Source organism: Bubalus bubalis, chromosome 11 (genome assembly GCF_019923935.1).
Source record: "Bubalus bubalis isolate 160015118507 breed Murrah chromosome 11, NDDB_SH_1, whole genome shotgun sequence".
In the NCBI taxonomy this organism is placed as follows: domain Eukaryota; kingdom Metazoa; phylum Chordata; class Mammalia; order Artiodactyla; family Bovidae; genus Bubalus; species Bubalus bubalis.
Window position 1 is genome coordinate 78,681,754 of NC_059167.1, and position 19,634 is coordinate 78,701,387.

At 38.7% G+C, this 19,634-nt stretch overlaps 1 pseudogene and 1 gene segment (V, D, J or C); both read left to right on the top strand.

Moving 5' to 3' along the window:
• The first annotated feature begins 9,716 nt into the window (after nucleotides 1-9,716).
• LOC123464699 lies at nucleotides 9,717-10,634 on the top strand. The segment is given in 2 exon segments: nucleotides 9,717-10,019; nucleotides 10,181-10,634. Coding segments are annotated over 2 exon segments (375 nt in total).
• Nucleotides 10,635-14,417: 3,783 nt separating this feature from the next.
• Nucleotides 14,418-16,158, top strand: LOC123328133 (annotated as a pseudogene).
• Nucleotides 16,159-19,634: the final 3,476 nt, after the last annotated feature.

The following is a 19,634-nucleotide window of genomic DNA, read 5'->3' on the forward strand; positions in this document are numbered from 1 at the left end:
GGGCTTGGTTGCTTCATTACATGTGGGCTCTTCCCAGACCAGGGATTGAACCCGTGTCTCCTGCATTGGCAGATAGTGACTGCAGCCATGAAATTAAAAGAGGCTTACTCTTTGGAAGGAAAGTTATGACCAACCTAGATAGCATATTCAAAAGCAGAAACATTACTTTGCTAACAAAGGTTCGTCTAGTCAAGGCTATGGTTTTTCCTGTGGTCATGTACAGATGTGAGTTGGACTGTGAAGAAAGCTGAGCACCGAAGAATTGATGCTTTTGAACTGTGGTGTTGGAGAAGACTCTTGAGAGTCCCTTGGACTGCAAGGAGATCCAACCAGTCCATTCTGAAGGAGATCAGCCCTGGGATTTCTTTGGAAGGATTGATGCTAAAGCTGAAATTCCAGTACTTTGGCCACCTCATGCGAAGAGTTGACTCATTGGAAAAGCCTCTGATGCTGGGAGGGATTGGGGGCAGGAGGAGAAGGGGACGGCAGAGGATGAGATGGCTGGATGGCATCACTGACTCGATGGACATGAGTCTGAGTGAACTCCTGGAGTTGGTGATGGACAGGGAGGCCTGGCGTGCTGCGATTCATGGGGTCGCAAAGAGTCGGACACGACTGACTGACTGAACTGAACAGAACTGAACTGATTCTAGTTTCCTTCAATTATGTTATAGGCATTGTTTTCAATAATGAAGGTCCTCTCAGAATGATGTCTCTTTTTATAGACCACGCTGTTTTATACTATTTCTGAATTAGTTTGATTTAGGTCTGTTTGGTGTGAGCCCATGGTACTCATATTTACTTTCTAAGGTGATTACTATGCAATTTTTCTCAGTTGTAAAGGACTTTTAATATTTTTTCTTTATATTTTAGTTTTTACCTTATCTTCAAACAAATTTCCCTCTCTATATTCCTACATGTTCATGTCTCTATACATAATTAATTTAACTTTCTTTTTTAATATTTATTTTTAATTTCCTTCCAAGTACAAAAATGTTGTTTAGATTAAATATCTATAGTATATAACTCAAGAAATTAGTGTGAACAATAAAACAAAATGAAAGAAAGTGAAGGAATTAAAGATAAAGCAGAAACTGACTGATCAGGGGAAAATAATAAAATCAATAATAAAACCATAACCTGACATTTTAAAAAAGGATTATTTTAATACTTGGAACTGTATTAACAGATGGATTTGATCTGGAAAGATTTCCTTTTGACCTGGCATGATTCACTTACTATAGCTCTTCAGAACATATGTATTTGTGCAAGCTTATCTGATTTTGGTAGCTCTTATCTGATATTTGGATTCCTCTCTAATTTGACCGAAATTATAGATATAGCATTTATTCCTTTTCTTTAATCTCCGTGTTGCATTTAGGCTATTTCTGTGGTGTATAAGAAAAAATGATGAGTTTTTCTCAACCGTATTTATATTGAAACCTTGGCTTCCACTTACTGCTTGTGTATTTGTCTTTTATTGTGAGGATCTCCAGGTTTTACTCTAGAAGGTGCTGGGGTAGTAACTGTGGTTCAAATTTATGAGATGTATAGATGCTTCAGATTTTGGAGTGCATCTGAAAATTATTCTCCTTTCTGTCCATAGACCTCTCATAATCTTGTGGAAGTCTCATAACTATGATGATTCTGTACAGGTCAAACCTGGTTTAAATAAAGTAGCAGTATAGAAAGAACCAGGCTTCATGAATAAAGACAAGAGAAAGGGAATAATTTTGGCTTTTAGCACTTGTATTTAATATTGTACCAAGGGTTCTAGTCAGTGCAATAAGGCAAGAGGAAGAAACAAAGGGCAAAGAGTTTTGAAAGGAAAAGTGAACCTATCTTTAGTCACAGATAGTATAATTGTCTGAGTATAAAATCCAATGGATCTATGAAAGAAATCTACCAGAAAAAATAAGAAAGTTAAAGTCAAATATACACCTCCCATATGATTCAGCCATTTCACCCCAGCCATTTACCCAAGAGAAATGAAAGCATGTCTATAAAAAAAACCTTATTCACACATATTCACACATAACAACTTTATTTGTAACAGCCCTAAACTGGGACTAACCTAAATGTACATCAACAGGTGAATAGATAAGAAAATTTTTTTGTATGCATATAATGGAATACTACTCAGCAACACAAAAGAATAAGCCATTGATATTTATAACCATGAAAGAATCTTAAAATAATTATGCTGAATGAAGCAAGCTAGACAAAAAGTATACATTATCCCATTTATATCATGTTATAAAATATGTAAACTAATTAATAACAAGGAGGTGGGGAGAGGGTCGAGAGGACCACAAAGAGATGTGAGGAAACTTTTGGTGGTGATGCACAGTTCATTGTCTTGATTGTGATGATGGTTCCACAATTATGCATATATTTTTATGATTAATTTTAAGATTAGAGAAATACACACATATTTCTCTAATCTTATGAAAACTTACTTTAAATAAGTGCAGTATATTTTTATGAAAATTATGCTTTAATAATGGCATTAAAATCCAAATTTAACAAATATCTTTCTTCGTTGTTGTACAAGGCTTCTGGTGTGACTCAAATGCAAATATTTGTCCTCTACATTCTTACTGGCCTTAAAATATGTTTTCTTTTTAAGCGTGGATAAAACTTTCTGCATCCGTGCATTCTATACTTAGTTTTTCAACTCAGCATCATCAAATCCGTATTGCTTTTCCCCTTTATGTCAGAATAAAAGTTTTTAGCTGCTTTTCCTGAATTCCTTTCTAGCATAATTTTGAGGCAGGTTCTGACAATGTGATTTGGAAGGTGAAGCAGAATGGAAGAAATATGTGAGGCCAACGACTATCTGAGTCTGCTTTTCCTACTTAATTGGAATATGGGAAACCAGTCACATGTTGACTTTGGATTCATGGAACGCCCTGATCTGAAACTGTGGAGAGTCAATTCCCTGAAAGAAACTGAGCTAGGCTTCCATCTATGTGTCTAGGGACTAATGATTACAGGGGCTTTAGGGACTGTTTTCCTTCTCCAGAACTTTATCATGATAGCCCTCAGGGTTTTTTGGTTTCTTTCTTTCTTTCTTTTTTTTTAATAAAATGAACATTCATAAAAAGCCAGCTAAAAAAAAAGTGAGCTAAAGAAGACTTCTTTTTGCTGCTGGTACTTCACAGAGAAGAATCATTTAACACAACTTGTATAGTCATAGGCTTCCCAGGTGGCGCTAGTGGTAAAGAACCAACCTGAGAGTCAGTCCCTGGGTCAGAAAGATCCTCTGGAGGAGGATATGGCAATGCACTCCAGTATTCTTGCCTGGAGGATCCCATAGACAGAGGAGCCTGGTGGGCTACAGTCTATACGGTCACAAAGAGTCCGACCCAACTGAAGTGACTTAGCATAGTGTAGTCATGGAAACATTTTCCCATTCTGAGCCCACAGCTTTCTCCCTGAACCTTGGCAACTATCTTTGTCTAGACATTGATCACAAATGAAATTTTGTTGGACTGTTTTCAACAAAACCTCCTAGGGAGCTTTCAAAATTACAAATTCACAAGTCTCAATTCTGGAAAAAATGATTCATGAAATTAGTGGTGCATCCGGAATCTGTAATTTTAAATCATGCACATATTGATTCTATCATCAGCTGTTGTATAAATATCAATTTATAGGTCTTAAACAATTTGAAAAGCTGAGAAAGAACAGTCCTAACCCAAGTTCCAGGCTTTTGACAGAAATTCACATCTTTATGGTTCCAGACATGGTGGAGGAAATTTGTTTGGTTAAAGTTTGGCATCAAAATGTTGGTATTACATTTTGCTTATTACTTATTACATTAAGTAATCAAAAGTGTACTTGAGATTAGATATCTACTGAGTGTATTATTAGTAGGATTTAGTAAGATTAGTATTTGTTGCTCAGACAGTAAAGAATCTGCCTGCAATGAGGGAGACACAGGTTCGATCCCTGGGTTGGAAAGATCCCCTGCAGAAGGGAATGGCAACCCACTCTGGTATTCTCACCTGGAGAATTCCATGGACAGAGGAGCCTGACAGGCTACAGTCAATAGGGTCACAAAGAATCAGACAGGACTAAATGACTAATACTTAGCCAGCTTGAAACTGTGAGACAATAAGATATTCATATCAGAACATCAAGTAGAATTTCATAAATTCAATTTATGGTGTTTCTTTCTGACTAGGATTCATATTTTCATTTTCAAATGATTTTTATATTCAGGAATACATGACTATTAGTAAGATATGTGACTTTTCCTCCTTAAAAGATTTTATTAAAAGATAGAATTCCTTACAATTGGTATAATTTAGGATTAGTCCCTCATAGCTCAGTTGGTAAAGAATCTGCCTATAAAGCAGGAGATCCGGGTTTGATTCCTGGGTCAGGAAGAGCCCCTGGAGAAGGAAATGGCAAACCACTCCAGTATTCTTGCCTGAGAGTCCCATGGGCAGAGGAGCCTTGCAGGCTACAGTCCATGTGGTTGCAAGAGTTGGACAAGACTTAGTGACTAAACCAACTAACCAAGGAAACAGTGCATTTCAAAAAGTAGTGATTCCTCAAAGATTGTTTATTCATCATTTTTGTTTAATTGGACAGATATTTTGTGATGTAATAAATCTCAGTTGACTGCTCTACATATTAGGGTACAGTGTCAAAAAGTAAAGAATCACTCGGTAATGACTTGGTTTTTTATTACCTCTTCTAAGTTCAACCCCAAATGCTTTTCTGGTATTTGATGAATTACGACTAGCTCACATGGAATATATGACGATGTAAAGGACTGTTTTAACATGCTCAAGGAAATTGGTATCTTTTCAGTTACAGACATACCCTAGGGATGTTCTGTTAAAGGACTTCTGTCAGGTAGAGGCCTAACAACAAAATAGGCCTAAGAGGTTAGAGCAACTTGTTCAGATTTCCAAGTGCCATCTGAAGACTGGTATAGTGTTAGTGTTAGTCGCTCAGTTGTGCCCAACTTTTGCGACCCCATGGACTGCTGCCCACCAGGCTCCTCTGTCCGTGAGATTTTCCAGGCAAGGATACTGGAATGGGGTGCCATTTCCTTCTCCAAAAAAATGGGTTGGGATCTTCCCAACCCAGGGATCAAACCCGGGTCTCCTGCACTACAGGAGGATTTTTACAGACTGAGCTACAAGGGAAGCCCCGAAGACTGGTATATGTCTCAAAAATAAAGCTGGGGATGAGAACATGTTTGGGAGACTAGGTTACACACATCCCATTCCTCTCTCTGTCCACGACAGGGTGCAGCTTCTTGACACCAACACATTTCCTGTGTGAAATGCAGGCTTCGATTTGTCACTTCACTGTGATTTCAACCTTTCTTCCTCTTAAAAGTCAAGAACTTCATTCAGGTGACACTCCAGAGATGAGCTCTTCTCCAGGCTTAGTGACTGTGATACTGCTAATGCTGGGTAAGTAAAATGCCTCTTAAAACATGGATTCTTCCTTCTAATATGTCAGCAAAATCTTTAGCCATAATTTTATCCTAGAAAAATATGCCCAAGGTGACACAGAATTTTTTTTTTATAATTTGCCCAGGACAAACCCATGGAAACTCAGTGACCCAGATGGATGGCCAAGTGAGTCGTTCAGAAGGGACTTCTGTGACTATAAACTGCACTTATTCAATCTCTGGGTACCCTAATCTTTTCTGGTATGTCCAGTATCCTGGAGAAGGTCCAGAGCTCCTCCTTAAAGCCATGAAGGCCAATGACAAAGGAACCAATAAAGGTTTTGAAGCCACATATAATACAGAAACTACCTCCTTCCACTTGGAGAAAGACTCAGTCCAAGAGTCAGACTCAGCTGTGTACTACTGTGCTCTGAGAGACACAATGACAGAAACTGCAGGGGGAGCTGAGCACAAACTCTGAGCAGCAATGGGGCCTGGATGCTGAGTGTCTCTGATCCCCTCTGGTCCCAGCAGAGTTTATGGTGGTTTGTCTCTCAGTCTCTGGTTGATACAAAAATCATACCAATGTCTAGAGCATAAGAACAAGAAGTAAACATTTCCCTTGTGTGAGTACTCAGTCACTTCAGTCATGTCCGACTCTTTGGGACCCCATGGACTGTAGCCCTCCAGGCTCCTCTGTTCATGGAATTCTTCAGGCAAGAATACTGGAGTGGGTTGCCATGCCTTCCTCCAGGGTATCTTCCTGACCCAGAGATCTAACCTGGGTCTGCTGCATTGCAGGTGGATTCTTTACCACTGCATCACTGGGGAACTTTCCCTTTACCCAACCTCTTATTAGTGAAGCTAAATACTGTCTGACACCAATGGTTCCTTAACAAAGACCAAAGTAATTTCAAGGTTAAACCACATAAACAATGCAATAGTCCCTTGCTCATCCTTGCAGTCAAAATCCATGCCCCGCAGGTTGTTTCAGGCAAACTTGATGGGTTTTGCTTTACCGAGTTTTATTATATTTTTAGTATACAATATACTTTATACTGTATACAATATACTGAGCCAGAGTGCACCAGAGAAGGTGTCATTTGCATAGTGTCTTCCTGACGAAGCATGCAGGAGGAGTGTTAGCAGAGCCACAGTCTCCAAAAACCATGACTTTTAAAAAACTTTTAATTTTAAATTGAAGTATAGTTGATATACAGTGTTGTGTTAGTGTCAGGTGTACAGCAAAGTAATTGTTATGGACATGAGTATAATATGTTATATACATAGTATATGTATTCTTTTTCAGATTTTCCCTTATAGAGCTTTGCAAAATATTGAGTATTTTGTAATAATCTTGAAATTGTGAAAGATAAGGAAGTAAGAGAAGATAGTATATTAAAAAGAATAATAGAGCAATCAATCTCTGTATTGCACTGAAAATATAGTGCTGGTCTTTTCAAATATTGGTGCAATCCTATTTACTAACATCTGTTTATTGGCACACTAGAGTACTTTTGTTGCCTGGAAGAAAGTTTTAAGCACAGAAGTAAACAACATATGTTTTCTGGTTCTGCAGTGGCTATTATGGTAAGAATGATTAAAAATGTTATTGACCTTGAAATGCCTGCTGCTTCTAAAATATTTTTGTTTACTTCATTCTTCAACCTTCATGGAAATTTTCTTCTACTTTTTTCAAAGGCTGTATTTGTAGGCTTTATGAATGAGCTATAGTCATAACATTAATATATTTTTGTTATGCACTGTTGATTTAAATCTAGTATATATTAGTTATGCATCGTTGGCTTATATCTAGTTAATTTTTTATTAGATTGGTTTAAATGTGAATTTTATTTTAAAAATTTTATAAATAAAATGCATGTCAAAGTATACTTTAAACAATACAAAATGTTGTGCAATAAAATGTTTTCTCTGAAATTTGTATAAACATAACCCTTCCCTGGTGGCTCAGAGGATAAAGCATCTGCCTGCAATGCGGGAGACCTAGGTTTGGTCAAAGTATACTTAAAACAATACAAATGTTGTGCGATAAAATGTTTTCTCTGAAATTTGTATAAACATAGTAGATTAATAATACACACTTATCTCTAAGATAGTAAAGAAATCAGAAAGGGTATAAACCTGCAATCACAAAAAGAATAGATAAGGAGATCACAGCACATAGTGATGTCAATAAAATTTCAGAAGGTGAGAAGTGTAAGGAAGAATTAAAGCTTGTGTTACAGACTAGACGAAGAAGAAACCTAGGTTTAGTGTGAGAGGTGTCACAATGTGTGCTGTGGAAGAGTTTAAAAAAGAAGGACAAGTTATCTTTGAATAGTTGAGAAAGATGGTGTTGCTCTTGCGAGTGCCTGTGTATGTGTGGGTTAAAGGTTTGTGGCGGGCATTGAAATAGGAGGCCTGAGTGGGATTACTTATAAGTAAAGAACACCAGTGCTCTCCACAATTCTTTATAGTAGTGTTAGTCACTCAGTCATGTCTGACTCTGCGACCCCATGGACTGTAGCCTGCCAGGTTCCTCTGTTCATGGGATTTTTCCAGGCAAGAATACTAGAGTGGCTTGCCATTCCCTTCTCCAGGGGATCTTCCTGACCCAGGGATCAAACTCCGGTCTCCCGCATTGCAGGCGGATTCTTTACTGTTTGAGCCACCAGGGAATTTATAACAAGCAATAATTGCTTTCTAAATCCAGAAGAAAAGTGGAAGTTAGTCTTTGATGAATTAAGAACATCACATAAAAAATTGTTCCAAACTTTGTGTATTACCTGGGCTTCCCTGGTGGTTCAGATGGTAAATAATCTGCTTGCAATGCAAGAAGTTTAACACACATAAAACCTGCACATTTTAATAAATATACATATTTATATAGAGAGTAGATATTCTTCACCATAGCTGTGTAAGTTTTTAAAGGTATGAGATATGGAACAGAGGTTAATTTATTCTTTGTAATCCACAGGACCAGAGAATCCAAATCACAGGAGAGGGGCTTCTACCTCTGGAAATGAGGTAGTCTTGGTTGCCCAGGGACTGTTTCTTATGACAGGTTCTTTAGGGTCAATCTTATATTTGCATTATTTCTCTAGAAGACACAGGTAATATTGAGACTTTCTTGGATTTATTCTCATAGAGGTAACCAGAAAATTCTAAGTAATCAAAGTGGTTTTGGCAGAGGAAGATAATTCTGGAAGCTCACAGAAGTTAAGGGGAAATGTCTTGGGGAAAGAACATTTTATTGGGGAAATGTCACTGTCAGTGACTTGGGGAAACAACATTGTAGTGGAGTTTGGAAGAAAAATAATAGAATATAGACTCTGAGCCAGCGATGGCCAAGGCAGCAGAAGCATGCCAGTAGAATTGACTCATACTCATACTCTGGAAGAAATTCCACTAAGGCTGAGTCATTCACTGCTTTTAAGATATGTGTGAGTTTGAAACGAGTTGCCAGTTCAGGTTCGATGCATGATACTGGATGCTTGGGGCTGGTGCACTGGGATGACCCAGAGGGATGGTGTGGGGAGGGAGGAGGGAGGAGGGTTCAGGATGGGGAGCACATGTATACCTGTGGCTGATTCGTTTTGATGTTTGGCAAAACTAATACAGTGTTTCAGGTTTAAAAATAAAATAAAATTAAAAAAAAAAGATATGTGTGAGTTTGAGGTGTCTAATATAATGATTTGATACATGTATATATTTTGAAGTGATAACACTGATAAGGTTAGTGAACACATCTTTCACTGCACATAATTACCAGGGTTTTTGTCTTGTTGTTATTATGGTGAGTTATTTAAGGTCTGCACTCCGAGTAACTTTCAAATGAAAAGTACAGTATTGTTAACTACAGTCACAGTTAACAGGCAAGACCGGCTTAGAGGAACACAATCTAAGATAATAGGCATTCGGAATATCAAATGATCTTTTTTCTCTTATACTCTTCTTTGGCTTACATGTTCCTTTTAGAAAGATTTTCTACCCATAGTAGACAAAAGAGCATGGTATACAGGCTGAAAAGGAAATTTTTATATTTTTATGTTTAAGAATGAATCATGGTGCTTTTCTAATTTCGAAACTAATATCAGGCCCATCATTGGATAAAGAGCAACAGCATCTACCTCCTTCTAACTTACTAAAAATGACTCCGTTGTGTGCAGAGGTGTAAATCTTAATCTCTACATTCTTACTGTGCATTTAAATTTTCAATCTAAGACATAATTTGTGACCTTTGCTGTTTTTATGCATCAGAGTCCCTCATAGGCACAGGTATGAGACAGACATTTAACCAGAGAGTTCAGTAGGTAGAGATGTGACCACCAGATGGTGGTGCACCTCTGCTGATCAGAACATGTGGAGGGTTCATTGAGTGGGTTCTGAATGGATAGGTAGGCTTGGGGCAGAAGCAGAGCCTTTTTCTTATTGGCTGGGTAGACAATGAAAGAAACCACTAGAGAAAAGAAGGGATCACTTGGTAACAGAAGCAGCTCTCCTGGCCAGAGACTGCAGGTCCACACTTGATTCTAAATAGGAAAAATAATGAAGATACCCATTGGAGCTTTAATCACATTTTTGTGGCTGCAGCTGGACTGTGAGTTGAGGGTTTAAGGGAAATAGAGTGTATTAGTAGATATTCTTTACATGCCAAGACTGGCTTTATTCAGGTTTCTTCTAGTTATTGTAGAAAAGGGAAAGTAAACTCTAGAGCTAAGTAATCTAACAACCTTTCTCTGACTTCTACTTTCTCCATAGGTGTCAGCCTTGGAAACAAGGTAGAGCAGAGTCCTACCTTGAGTGTCCAGGAGGGAAACAGCTCTGTTATCACCTGCACTTATACAGATGGTAACTCAGAGTATTTCCCTTGGTATAAGCAAGAACCTGGAAAAGGTCCCCAGCTCCTTATAGCTATTCGTTCAAATAAGGCCAAAGAGGAAGACCAGAGACTGACTGTTTTATTGAATAAGAGAGCCAAACATCTCTCCCTGCACATCGCAACCACTGAAGCTGGAGACTCAGCTGTCTACTTCTGTGCAGCAAGTACACAGTGCTTCCCAGGCATCTTCTGTCTGTACTGAAACCTGTGACTGGGGCAGCCACCTTCCTTTGGTGCAACCTTCAAATATGACAAATGTTATATTGTTTGTCTGCAGGTGGAAACTGATGTGCTAGTCATAAAAAACATGTGAAAGAAGGTGAAAGTCACTCAGTCGTGTCCAACTCTTTGCTACACTATGGACTATACAGTCCATGGAATTCTCCAGGCCAGAATACTGGAATGGGTAGCCTTTCCCTTCTCCAGGGGATCTTCCCAACACAGGGATCAAACCCAGGTCTCCCACATGGCAGGCAGATTCTTTACCAGCTGAGCCACAGGGGAAGCCCAAGAATACTGGAATGGGTAGCCTATCCCTTCTCCAGGGAATCTTCCAGACGCAGGAATCGAACCGGGGTCTCCAGCATTTCAGGCAATTCTTTACCGAGTTATCAGGGAAGCCATAAAAAGCATTGGATAAGAATATTAGGCTTAAGGGTAGCTAGAAAGGGTTAGAACATGTTGTTGGATACCTGTTGCTTACTGAATTCTTGAAGAGAGTTAGTAATTTACTGATTTATTTTTAAATTGTAAGACCAACTTTAAATTTTGCCATTCAGACTCCTCTTCTATAAATACTCCCCCTGTTATCCATATCACAATCCTTATTATGTATGGATTTTAAAAATATTGTGCTTTGAAGACAGCATATTTTTCTGATTATACAAATTGCATGCCAAATATAAGAAAATGCTTTATATAATTAATATGATATTGACAATTCTATGATCGCACAATGTTGCTAATATTCAGTTTACTCTTTTTATAAATTCCTATCTTGATTAGTATCTTTTTCCACTTAATATTAAATATTGAACTGAGCATTCCCATTTCATTGTCCTGTTTCCAAGCATCAGCTTTGAAATAGCTCTATGAGAAATATTAATAAATTACAATTTACATTGTTTGACATCCCCTTTATGTGCATTGACCACTTTCTTATTGAGAAAATGTGACATGTGTTTTCCTTTAGTGCCCAGTAATAGTATATATTTTTTGTATATTTGAGGAAAAGTAAGATAGAAAGTGATTTGAAAATGTCATGTTCAAATGATTGCAAATCAAATGGTGTATTTGCTTTCTCCTGTCTGGACAATTTACTGCAAACTTCATGGCCTTCTCTTGATCCTAGGAGGCCAGTCTGGGTGTTGATAGCCTCCCTTTTTCTTCCTTTCCTTCGGGGGATGCTGGCTGCTTACACCTGTCTTGTTTCTTCCAGGCCAGCAGAGTGGGGCCGCCTTCTGCACATGCTCACTAGGCATCTGCAAAGCCTCACTCTGGCTGTTCTTTGCGACCTGGGAGCAGTGACAGGGTGAGGTGGTGTTTGAGTCAGATGTTGTGTGATGGCTGGTATCCCTGGGCCACTTTTGATGATTGGCAGGCAAGGCATCCAGGGACTGGTGGGCAGTCCTGATGGAGCCAGCACCTTGGTTGTAGGAAACGTGTCCATTTTAATGCCCTCCTGGAGATACGGCTGCTGTTCCCAGGTGCTCCCCACTCCCCAGCTGAGAAGCACACCAAAGTATTCTGGGTGAGGTGAGAAAGGGGTGAGTCTTTTCTGTAGGTTCTCCCAAAGCTGGAGAGCAGATGCTCACTCACAGGCCCTCACTTTCCTCTGTGGAGAAATCGCAGGTCAAGAATGTTTCCCCTGGAGCCCAGCTGTGTGCTTTGAGGGGAGGAGTGATGAAGGTAATGTGAAATTGTTCCCCTAACCCTCTTCAGTGTGTCTGACGTCAGACAGTGTGCTGGAACTTCTCTGCTGGATTTCTGAACTTCTCAAAGCTCCCTTGGAGTATGACTATGAAAATTGGTGTTTTTGGTGGGGTGAAAAGATGGTAGAAGGTTCCTATTTTGCTATTTTGAGTTCAGTACTTTAAATCTTAATTCCTAAGTAATTACATAGAAAATTTGACTATTTTTTATTTATATTTCTGTTTATTTTGAATTTTAATCCATTGTAGAGATCATGAAATCATCACAGGATGACACGGAACAGTTTCACAGCTCCCCAAAACTCCCTTGTGCTCTCCTTTTGTAACGACAAACTCCCCATTCCTGTGCTGTGCTGTGCTTAGTCACTCAGTTGTGTCCGACTCTTCTCGACCCCATGGACTGTAGCCCACCAAGTCTCCTCTGTCCACTGGGATTTTCCAGGCAAGAATATTGGAGTGGGTTGTCACGCCCTTCTAAAGGGGATCTTTCCACCTAGGGATCAAACTCAGATTTCCCACATTGCAGGCAGATTATTGACTGAACTACCAGGGAAGCCCATGAATATTGGAGAGGGTAGCCTATCCCTTCTCCAGGGCACCTTCCCAACCCAGGAATTGAACTGTGGTCTCCTGCATTGCAGGCAGATTCTTTAGCAGCTGAGCTACCAGGGAAGCACCCCCCGCCCATACCTAATTCATTCCAAAAATTAAAAAAATACAAATGCAGAGTTTGATATGAGACTGTCCAAAGAATTGTTCTGGGTATGGATGTATTTTGGGTAACAGAATACAGCCATGAGATCCTTTAATTGAGAAGTTTAAAAGACTTAAATAATATGAAGAGAAATGAATGATATTTCATATTTAGTCAACCAGTTGTTAGAAAAAGTTGGGTGTTTTTAAATTAGAGAACAATTCCTATTGTATGTGGTTCCAATAAACTTAGTAGAGATTCCACTTCAAAATCTAAAGGTTCTTCAAACAATTTCGCTGAGGCTGTCATTACTGAGACAGGAAGATGTGAAGTGAACAGTGAAATGAAAGTCACTCAGTCATGTCTGACTCTTTGTGACCCCATGGACTATACTGTCCATGGATTTCTCCAGGCCAGAATACTGGAGTGGATAACCTTTCTCTTCTCTAGGGGATCTTCCCAACCCGGAGATCGAACCCAGGTTTCCCGGATTGCAGGCAGATTCTTTACCATCTGAGCCACAGGGGAAGCCCAAGAATACTAGAGTGGGTAGCCTATCCCTTCTCCAGTGGAACTTCCTGACCCAGAAAATGAACCAGGGTCTCCTGCATTGCAGGTGGATTCTTTACCAGCTGAGCTATCGGGGGAAGATAAATTTTGGCTAATTTATCAAGAAATAGGCTGTGATAGGCAGTGGGTCTTTGTTGTTTGCCATGATGTAGAGTCATATCTCTAGGCATGGCTTTCCTGTTATATTCATACACAAAGATTTATTACAGACAGGAAGTGGTTAGGGATGTGGTGGCACAGGTGTAGGGTTGGGGGTGGAATCAATGGTGATCTTAGGGTTAGCTGTCTTATGGAGGTGTATGAGATCACCTGCTATGTACTTCTTTTAGAGCTGGGCATACAGGATATATAACACTTTGGTATGGCTTGTTTACGGTCCCAGTTGAGTTAATGGGATGAATATAAATTCAAAGGCTTGAGAACCTAATGACAAAACTAAGATATCTACAGAGCTGGACTGTCAAAATTAGTAGAGAATAAAAGGGGATTTCTGTGACAGGAGTCAATCTCTGCAACCTCAGCCTAAACTCTTTAGAAAAGGATGATTCGATTTTCCTGCTTTGGCCCCAAGATGGGCAACTGAAAATATTGATAGTGAGGAGAAGCATTATTGTAACAATAGGCAGAATAAAAGAGCTAAAGTGCTTTGCCTTCTTACCATAAAGTGATTTATTTCTACCTTAGGTGGAAGAACTGAACACAGAGGTGAGGATGCATAGTTAGTCTGTCTTATATTATTTCCATAATACATTACAGATAATATTTTCAAATAGGAGCTACTCACTCATTTCTTTCACAGAAGCAATGACCCAATACAGCATTGTGTGTGTGTGTGTGGGGGGGGGGTCCTTCTTTGCAATATCAAATTTAACTCATGTTTATTTTAAGATGTAATTGCTATCTATTGAAGAACTGGTTAAAACAAAAGGAAGTTTGGGGTGAGTAGGACTCTCACCTGGTTCATACAGAAGTTGATGTAACCCACATCAACTTGCTACTGAACTAACTACATCAAATTGCTACTCAACCTGCAACATCAACTCACCCCTGTTTCCTGTTGTGGGGCAGCAGCAGCACATACCCAGCAATTCTTCCCTCACCCTGCCAAGCTCACCTCACCTTGCAAAGCCTTGACATTGAAGATATTTTCCATCTAGTGGAAGAGCTTAAACATGCTTCTCTCCAGCCTTCTGAAGGTGGTCGTGGCTTCACTGTGTTTAGGTAAGGATGGTCTTGATGGGATTGTGCTTCCTCTGTGACCTAAGGACCAAAGGAACAGGCAGTCTTAAGGGTACCCTGGGAAGGAAGCCTAGCTGAGTGTAAAGTAGAATTTCTTTATCAACATCACTTATTCATAAATCTCTATTGTTTTTGTTCAGTAGCTAAGCTGTGTCTGACTCTTTATAACCTTATGGACTGAAGAACGCCAGGCTCCCCTCTTCTTTGCTATCTCCTGGAGTTTGCTCAAATTCAGGTCCATTGAGTCCGTGGTACTATCTAATCATCTCATCTTCTGCTGCACCCTTATTTTGTCTTCAATCTTTCCCAGTATCAGGGTATTTTCCAATACGTCTACTCTTTGCCTCAGGTGGCCAAAGTATTGGAGCTTCAGCTTCAGCATCAGTCCTTTCAATGAATATTCAGGGTTGATTTCCTTTAGGATTAACTAGTTTGAGCTCCTTGCAGTCCAAGGGACTTTCAAGAGTCTTCTCCAGCACCACAGTTTGAACGCATCAATTCTTCAGCACTCAGCCTTCTTTCTGGTCCAAATCTGACATCCATGCATGACTACTGGAAAACCCATAGATTTGACTATACAGATCTTTGTTGGCAAATTAATGTCTCTGCTTTTTAATACACTGTCTAGCTTTTCCATAGCTTTCCTTCCAAGAAGCAAGTGTCTTTTAATTTCATGGCTACAGTCTACTTCTATCTATTTTTTCCTCTAGGATGCAGTATTGCCCAGAAAGTAACTCAAGACCAACCACCAAAGTCAGTGCAGGAGAAAGAAACTGCGACCCTGGATTGCACATATGACACTGGTGATACAACTTATGGTCTATTCTGGTACAAGCAACACAGCAGTGGGGTGATGACCTTCCTCATTCCCCAGGACTCTTATAACAAGCCAAATGCCGCAGAAGGTCGCTACTCATTGAATTTCCAGAAGGCAAGCAAATTCATCATTTACCATCTCAGCTTCACAGCTGGAGGACTCTGCAGGGTATTTCTGTGCATTGAGTGAGCCCACAGTGAGAGGCATGTAGGAGGGACCTGTACCAAAACCCAGAGTTCTAATTGATACATCCACCTGCTGTAGGGACCAGGGTAGGGAACTGCCTTCACAGACAGAAGGGGTTAGTATTGTGGCAGCACAGGTGTAGGTTTAGAGGGGAAACACTCATTCCAAGAAAGTATTTCTTTAGGTTCATAGACCATGTCTAGAGCTATCGCTCATCAAAAACATTCTTATCCCTGAAAATTTGGATTTAAATTTCTTATCGAAGACAAATATAACCACCAAAATCTTTATCATTTGGTGATTAGATTAAACTAGAGGAATGGACTAAGGAAATTCAGAAATGTCTGAATTAAAAATCAGTTAAAAATATGTGTGAATTATTGGTCTTTCAGATCAGTTCCGTTCAGTTCAGTCGCTCACCTGTGTCTGACTCTTTGCAACCCCATGCACTGCAGCACACCAGGACTCCCTGCCTATCACCAACTCCTGGAGTCTACTCAAACTCATGTCCATTGAATCGGTGATGCCATCCAACCATCTCATCCTCTGTTGCCCTCTTCTTCTCCCACCTTCAGTCTTTCCCAGAATCAAGGTTTTTTCCAATGAGTTAGTTCTTCACATCAGGTGGCCAAGGAATGCAAGGGATTTCTGTGTGTTGATTTTATATCCTTCAACTTTACTATATTCATTGATTAGCTCTAGTAATTTTCTGGTGGAGTCTTTAGAGTTTTCTATGTAGAGGATCATGTCATCTGAAAACAGTGAAAGCTTTACTTTTTCTTTTCCAATTTGGATTTCCTTTTATTTCTTTTTCTGCTCTGATTGCTGTGGCAAAAACTTCCAAAACTATGTTGAATAGTAGTGGTGAATGTGGGCACCCTTGTCTTGTTCCTGACTTTAGGGAAAATGCTCTCAATTTTTCACCATTGAGGATAATGTTTTCTGTGGGTTTGTCACATATAGCTTTTATTATGTTGAGGTATGTTTCTTCTATTCCTGCTTTCTAGAGAGTTTTTTTTTTTTTTTAATCATAAATGGATGTTGAATTTTGTCAAAGGCTTTCTCTGCATCTATTGAGATAATCATATGGCTTTTATTTTTCAATTTGTTAATGTGGCGTATTACATTGATTGATTTGCGGATATTAAAGAATCCTTGCATCCCTGGGATAAAGCCCACTTGGTCATGGTGTATGATCTTTTTAATGTGTTGTTGGATTCTGATTGCTAGAATTTTGTTAAGGATTTTTGTATCTATGTTCATCAGTGATATTTGCCTGTAGTTTTTTTTTTTTTTTTTTTTTTTGTGGCATCTTTGTCAGGTTTGGTATTAGGGTGATGGTGGCTTCATAGAATGAGGTGGAAGTTTACCTTCCTTTGCAATTTTCTGGAAGAATTTGAGTAGGATAGATGTTAGCTCTTCTCTAAATTTTTGTAGAATTCAAAGCTGTGAAGCCGTCTGGACCTGGGCTTTTGTTTGCTGGAAGATTTCTGATTACAGTTTCAATATCCGTGTTTGTGATGGGTCTTTTAAGATTTTCTATTTCTTCCTGGTCCAGTTTTGGAAAGTGGTACTTTTCTAAGAATTTGTCCATTTCGTCCATGTTGTCCATTTTATTGGCATATAATTGCTGATAGTAGTCTCTTATGGTCCTTTGTATTTCTGTGTTGTCTGTTGTGATCTCTCCATTTTCATTTCTAATTTTATTGATTTGATTTTTCTCCCTTTGTTTCTTGATGAGTCTGGCTAATGGTTTGTCAATTTTATATATCCTCCCAAAGAATCAGCTTTTGGCTTTGTTGATTTTTGCTATGGTCTCTTTTGTTTCTTTTGCATTTATTTCTGCCCTAATTTTTAAGATTTCTTTCCTTCTACTAACCCTTGGATTCTTCATTTCTTCCTTTCCTAGTTGCTTTAAGTGTAGAGTTAGGTTATTTATTTGACTTTTTTCTTGTTTCTTGAGGTATGCCTATATTGCTATGAACTTTCCCCTTAGCACTGCTTTTACAGTGTTCCACAGGTTTTGGGTTGTTGTGTTTTCATTTTCATTCATTTCTATGTATATTTTGATTTCTTTTTTGATTTCCTCTGTGATTTATTGGTTATTCAGCAGCGTGTTGTTCAGCCTCCATATGTTGGAATTTTTAATAGTTTTTCTCCTGTAATTGAGATCTAATATTACTGCATTGTGGTCAGAAAAGATGCTTGGAATTATTTTATTTTATTTTATTTACCAAAGCTAGATTTATCGCCCAGGATGTGATCTATCCTGGAGAAGGTTCCGTGTACGCTTGAGAAAAAGGTGAAATTCATTGTTTTGGGGTGAAATGTCCTATAGATATCAATTAGGTCTAACTCATCTATTGTATCATTTAAAGTTTGTGTTTCTTTGTTAATTTTCTGTTTCATTGATCTATCCATAGGCGTGAGTAGGGTATTAAAGTCTCCCACTATTATTGTGTTATTGTTAATTTCCCCTTTCATGCTTGTTAGCATTTGTCTTATATATTGCGGTGCTCCTATGTTGGGTGCATATATATTTATAATTGTTATATCTTCTTCCTGGATTGATCCTTTGATCATTATGTAGTGTCCTTCTTTGTCTCTTTTCACAGCCTTCATGTTAAAGTCTATTTTATCTGATATGAGTATTGCTACTCCTGCTTTCTTTTGGTCTCTATTTGCGTGGAATATCTTTTTTCCAGCCCTTCATTTTCAGTCTGTATGTGTCCCTTGTTTTGAGGTGGGTCTCTTGTAGACAACATATGTAGGGGTCTTGTTTTTGTATCCATTCAGCCAGTCTTTGTATTTTGTTTGGGGCATTCAACCCATTTACATTTAAGGTAATTATTGATAAGTATGATCCCATTGCCATTTACTTGATTGTTTTGGGTTCGAGTTTATACACCATTTTTGTGTCTCCTGTCTAGGGAATATTACTTTAGCATTTGTTGGAGAGCTGGTTTGGTGGTGCTGAATTCTCTCAGCTTTTGCTTGTCTGTAAAGCTTTTGATTTCTCCTTCATATTGGAATGAGATCGTTGTTGGGTACAGTAATCTGGGCTGTAGGTTATTTTCTTTCATCATTTTAAGTTTGTTTTGCCATTCCCTTCTGGCCTGAAGAGTTTCTATTGAAAGATCAGCTGTTATCCTTATGGGAATCCCCTTGTGTGTTATTTGTTGTTTTTCCCTTGCTGTTTTTAATATTGTTCTTTGTGTTTGACCTTTGCTAATTTGATTAATATGTGTCTTGGGGTGTTTCACCTTGGGTCTATCCTGTTTGGGACTCTCTGGGTTTCTTGGACTTTGGTGATTATTTCCTTCCCCATTTTAGGGAACTTTTCAACTATTATCTCCTCAAGTATTTTCTCATGGTCTTTCTTTTTGTCTTCTTCTTCTGGGACTCCTATGATTCGAATGTTTTAGCGTTTAATATTGTCCTGGAGTTCTCTGAGATTGTCATCATTTCTTTTAATTCTTTTTTCTTTTTTCCTCTCTGATTCATTTATTTCTACCATTCTATATTCTAGTTCACTAATCCTATTTCTGCCTCCCTTATTATAGAATTTGTTGCCTCCAGAGTGTTTTTGATCTCATTTATTGCATTATTTACTATATATTGACTCCTTTTTATTTCTTCTAGATCCTTGTTAAACCTTTCTTGCATCTTATCAATCCTGCCTCCAGGCTATTTATCTGTGATTCCATTTTAATTTCAAGATTTTGGATCATTTTCACTATCATTATTCGGAATTCTTTATCAGGTAGATTCCCTATCTCTTCCTCTTTTGTTTGGTTTGGTGGGCATTTATCCTGTTCCTTTACCTGCTGGGTATTCCTCTGTCTCTTCATCTTGTTTATATTGCTGCGTTTGGGGTGGCCTTTCTATATTCTGGC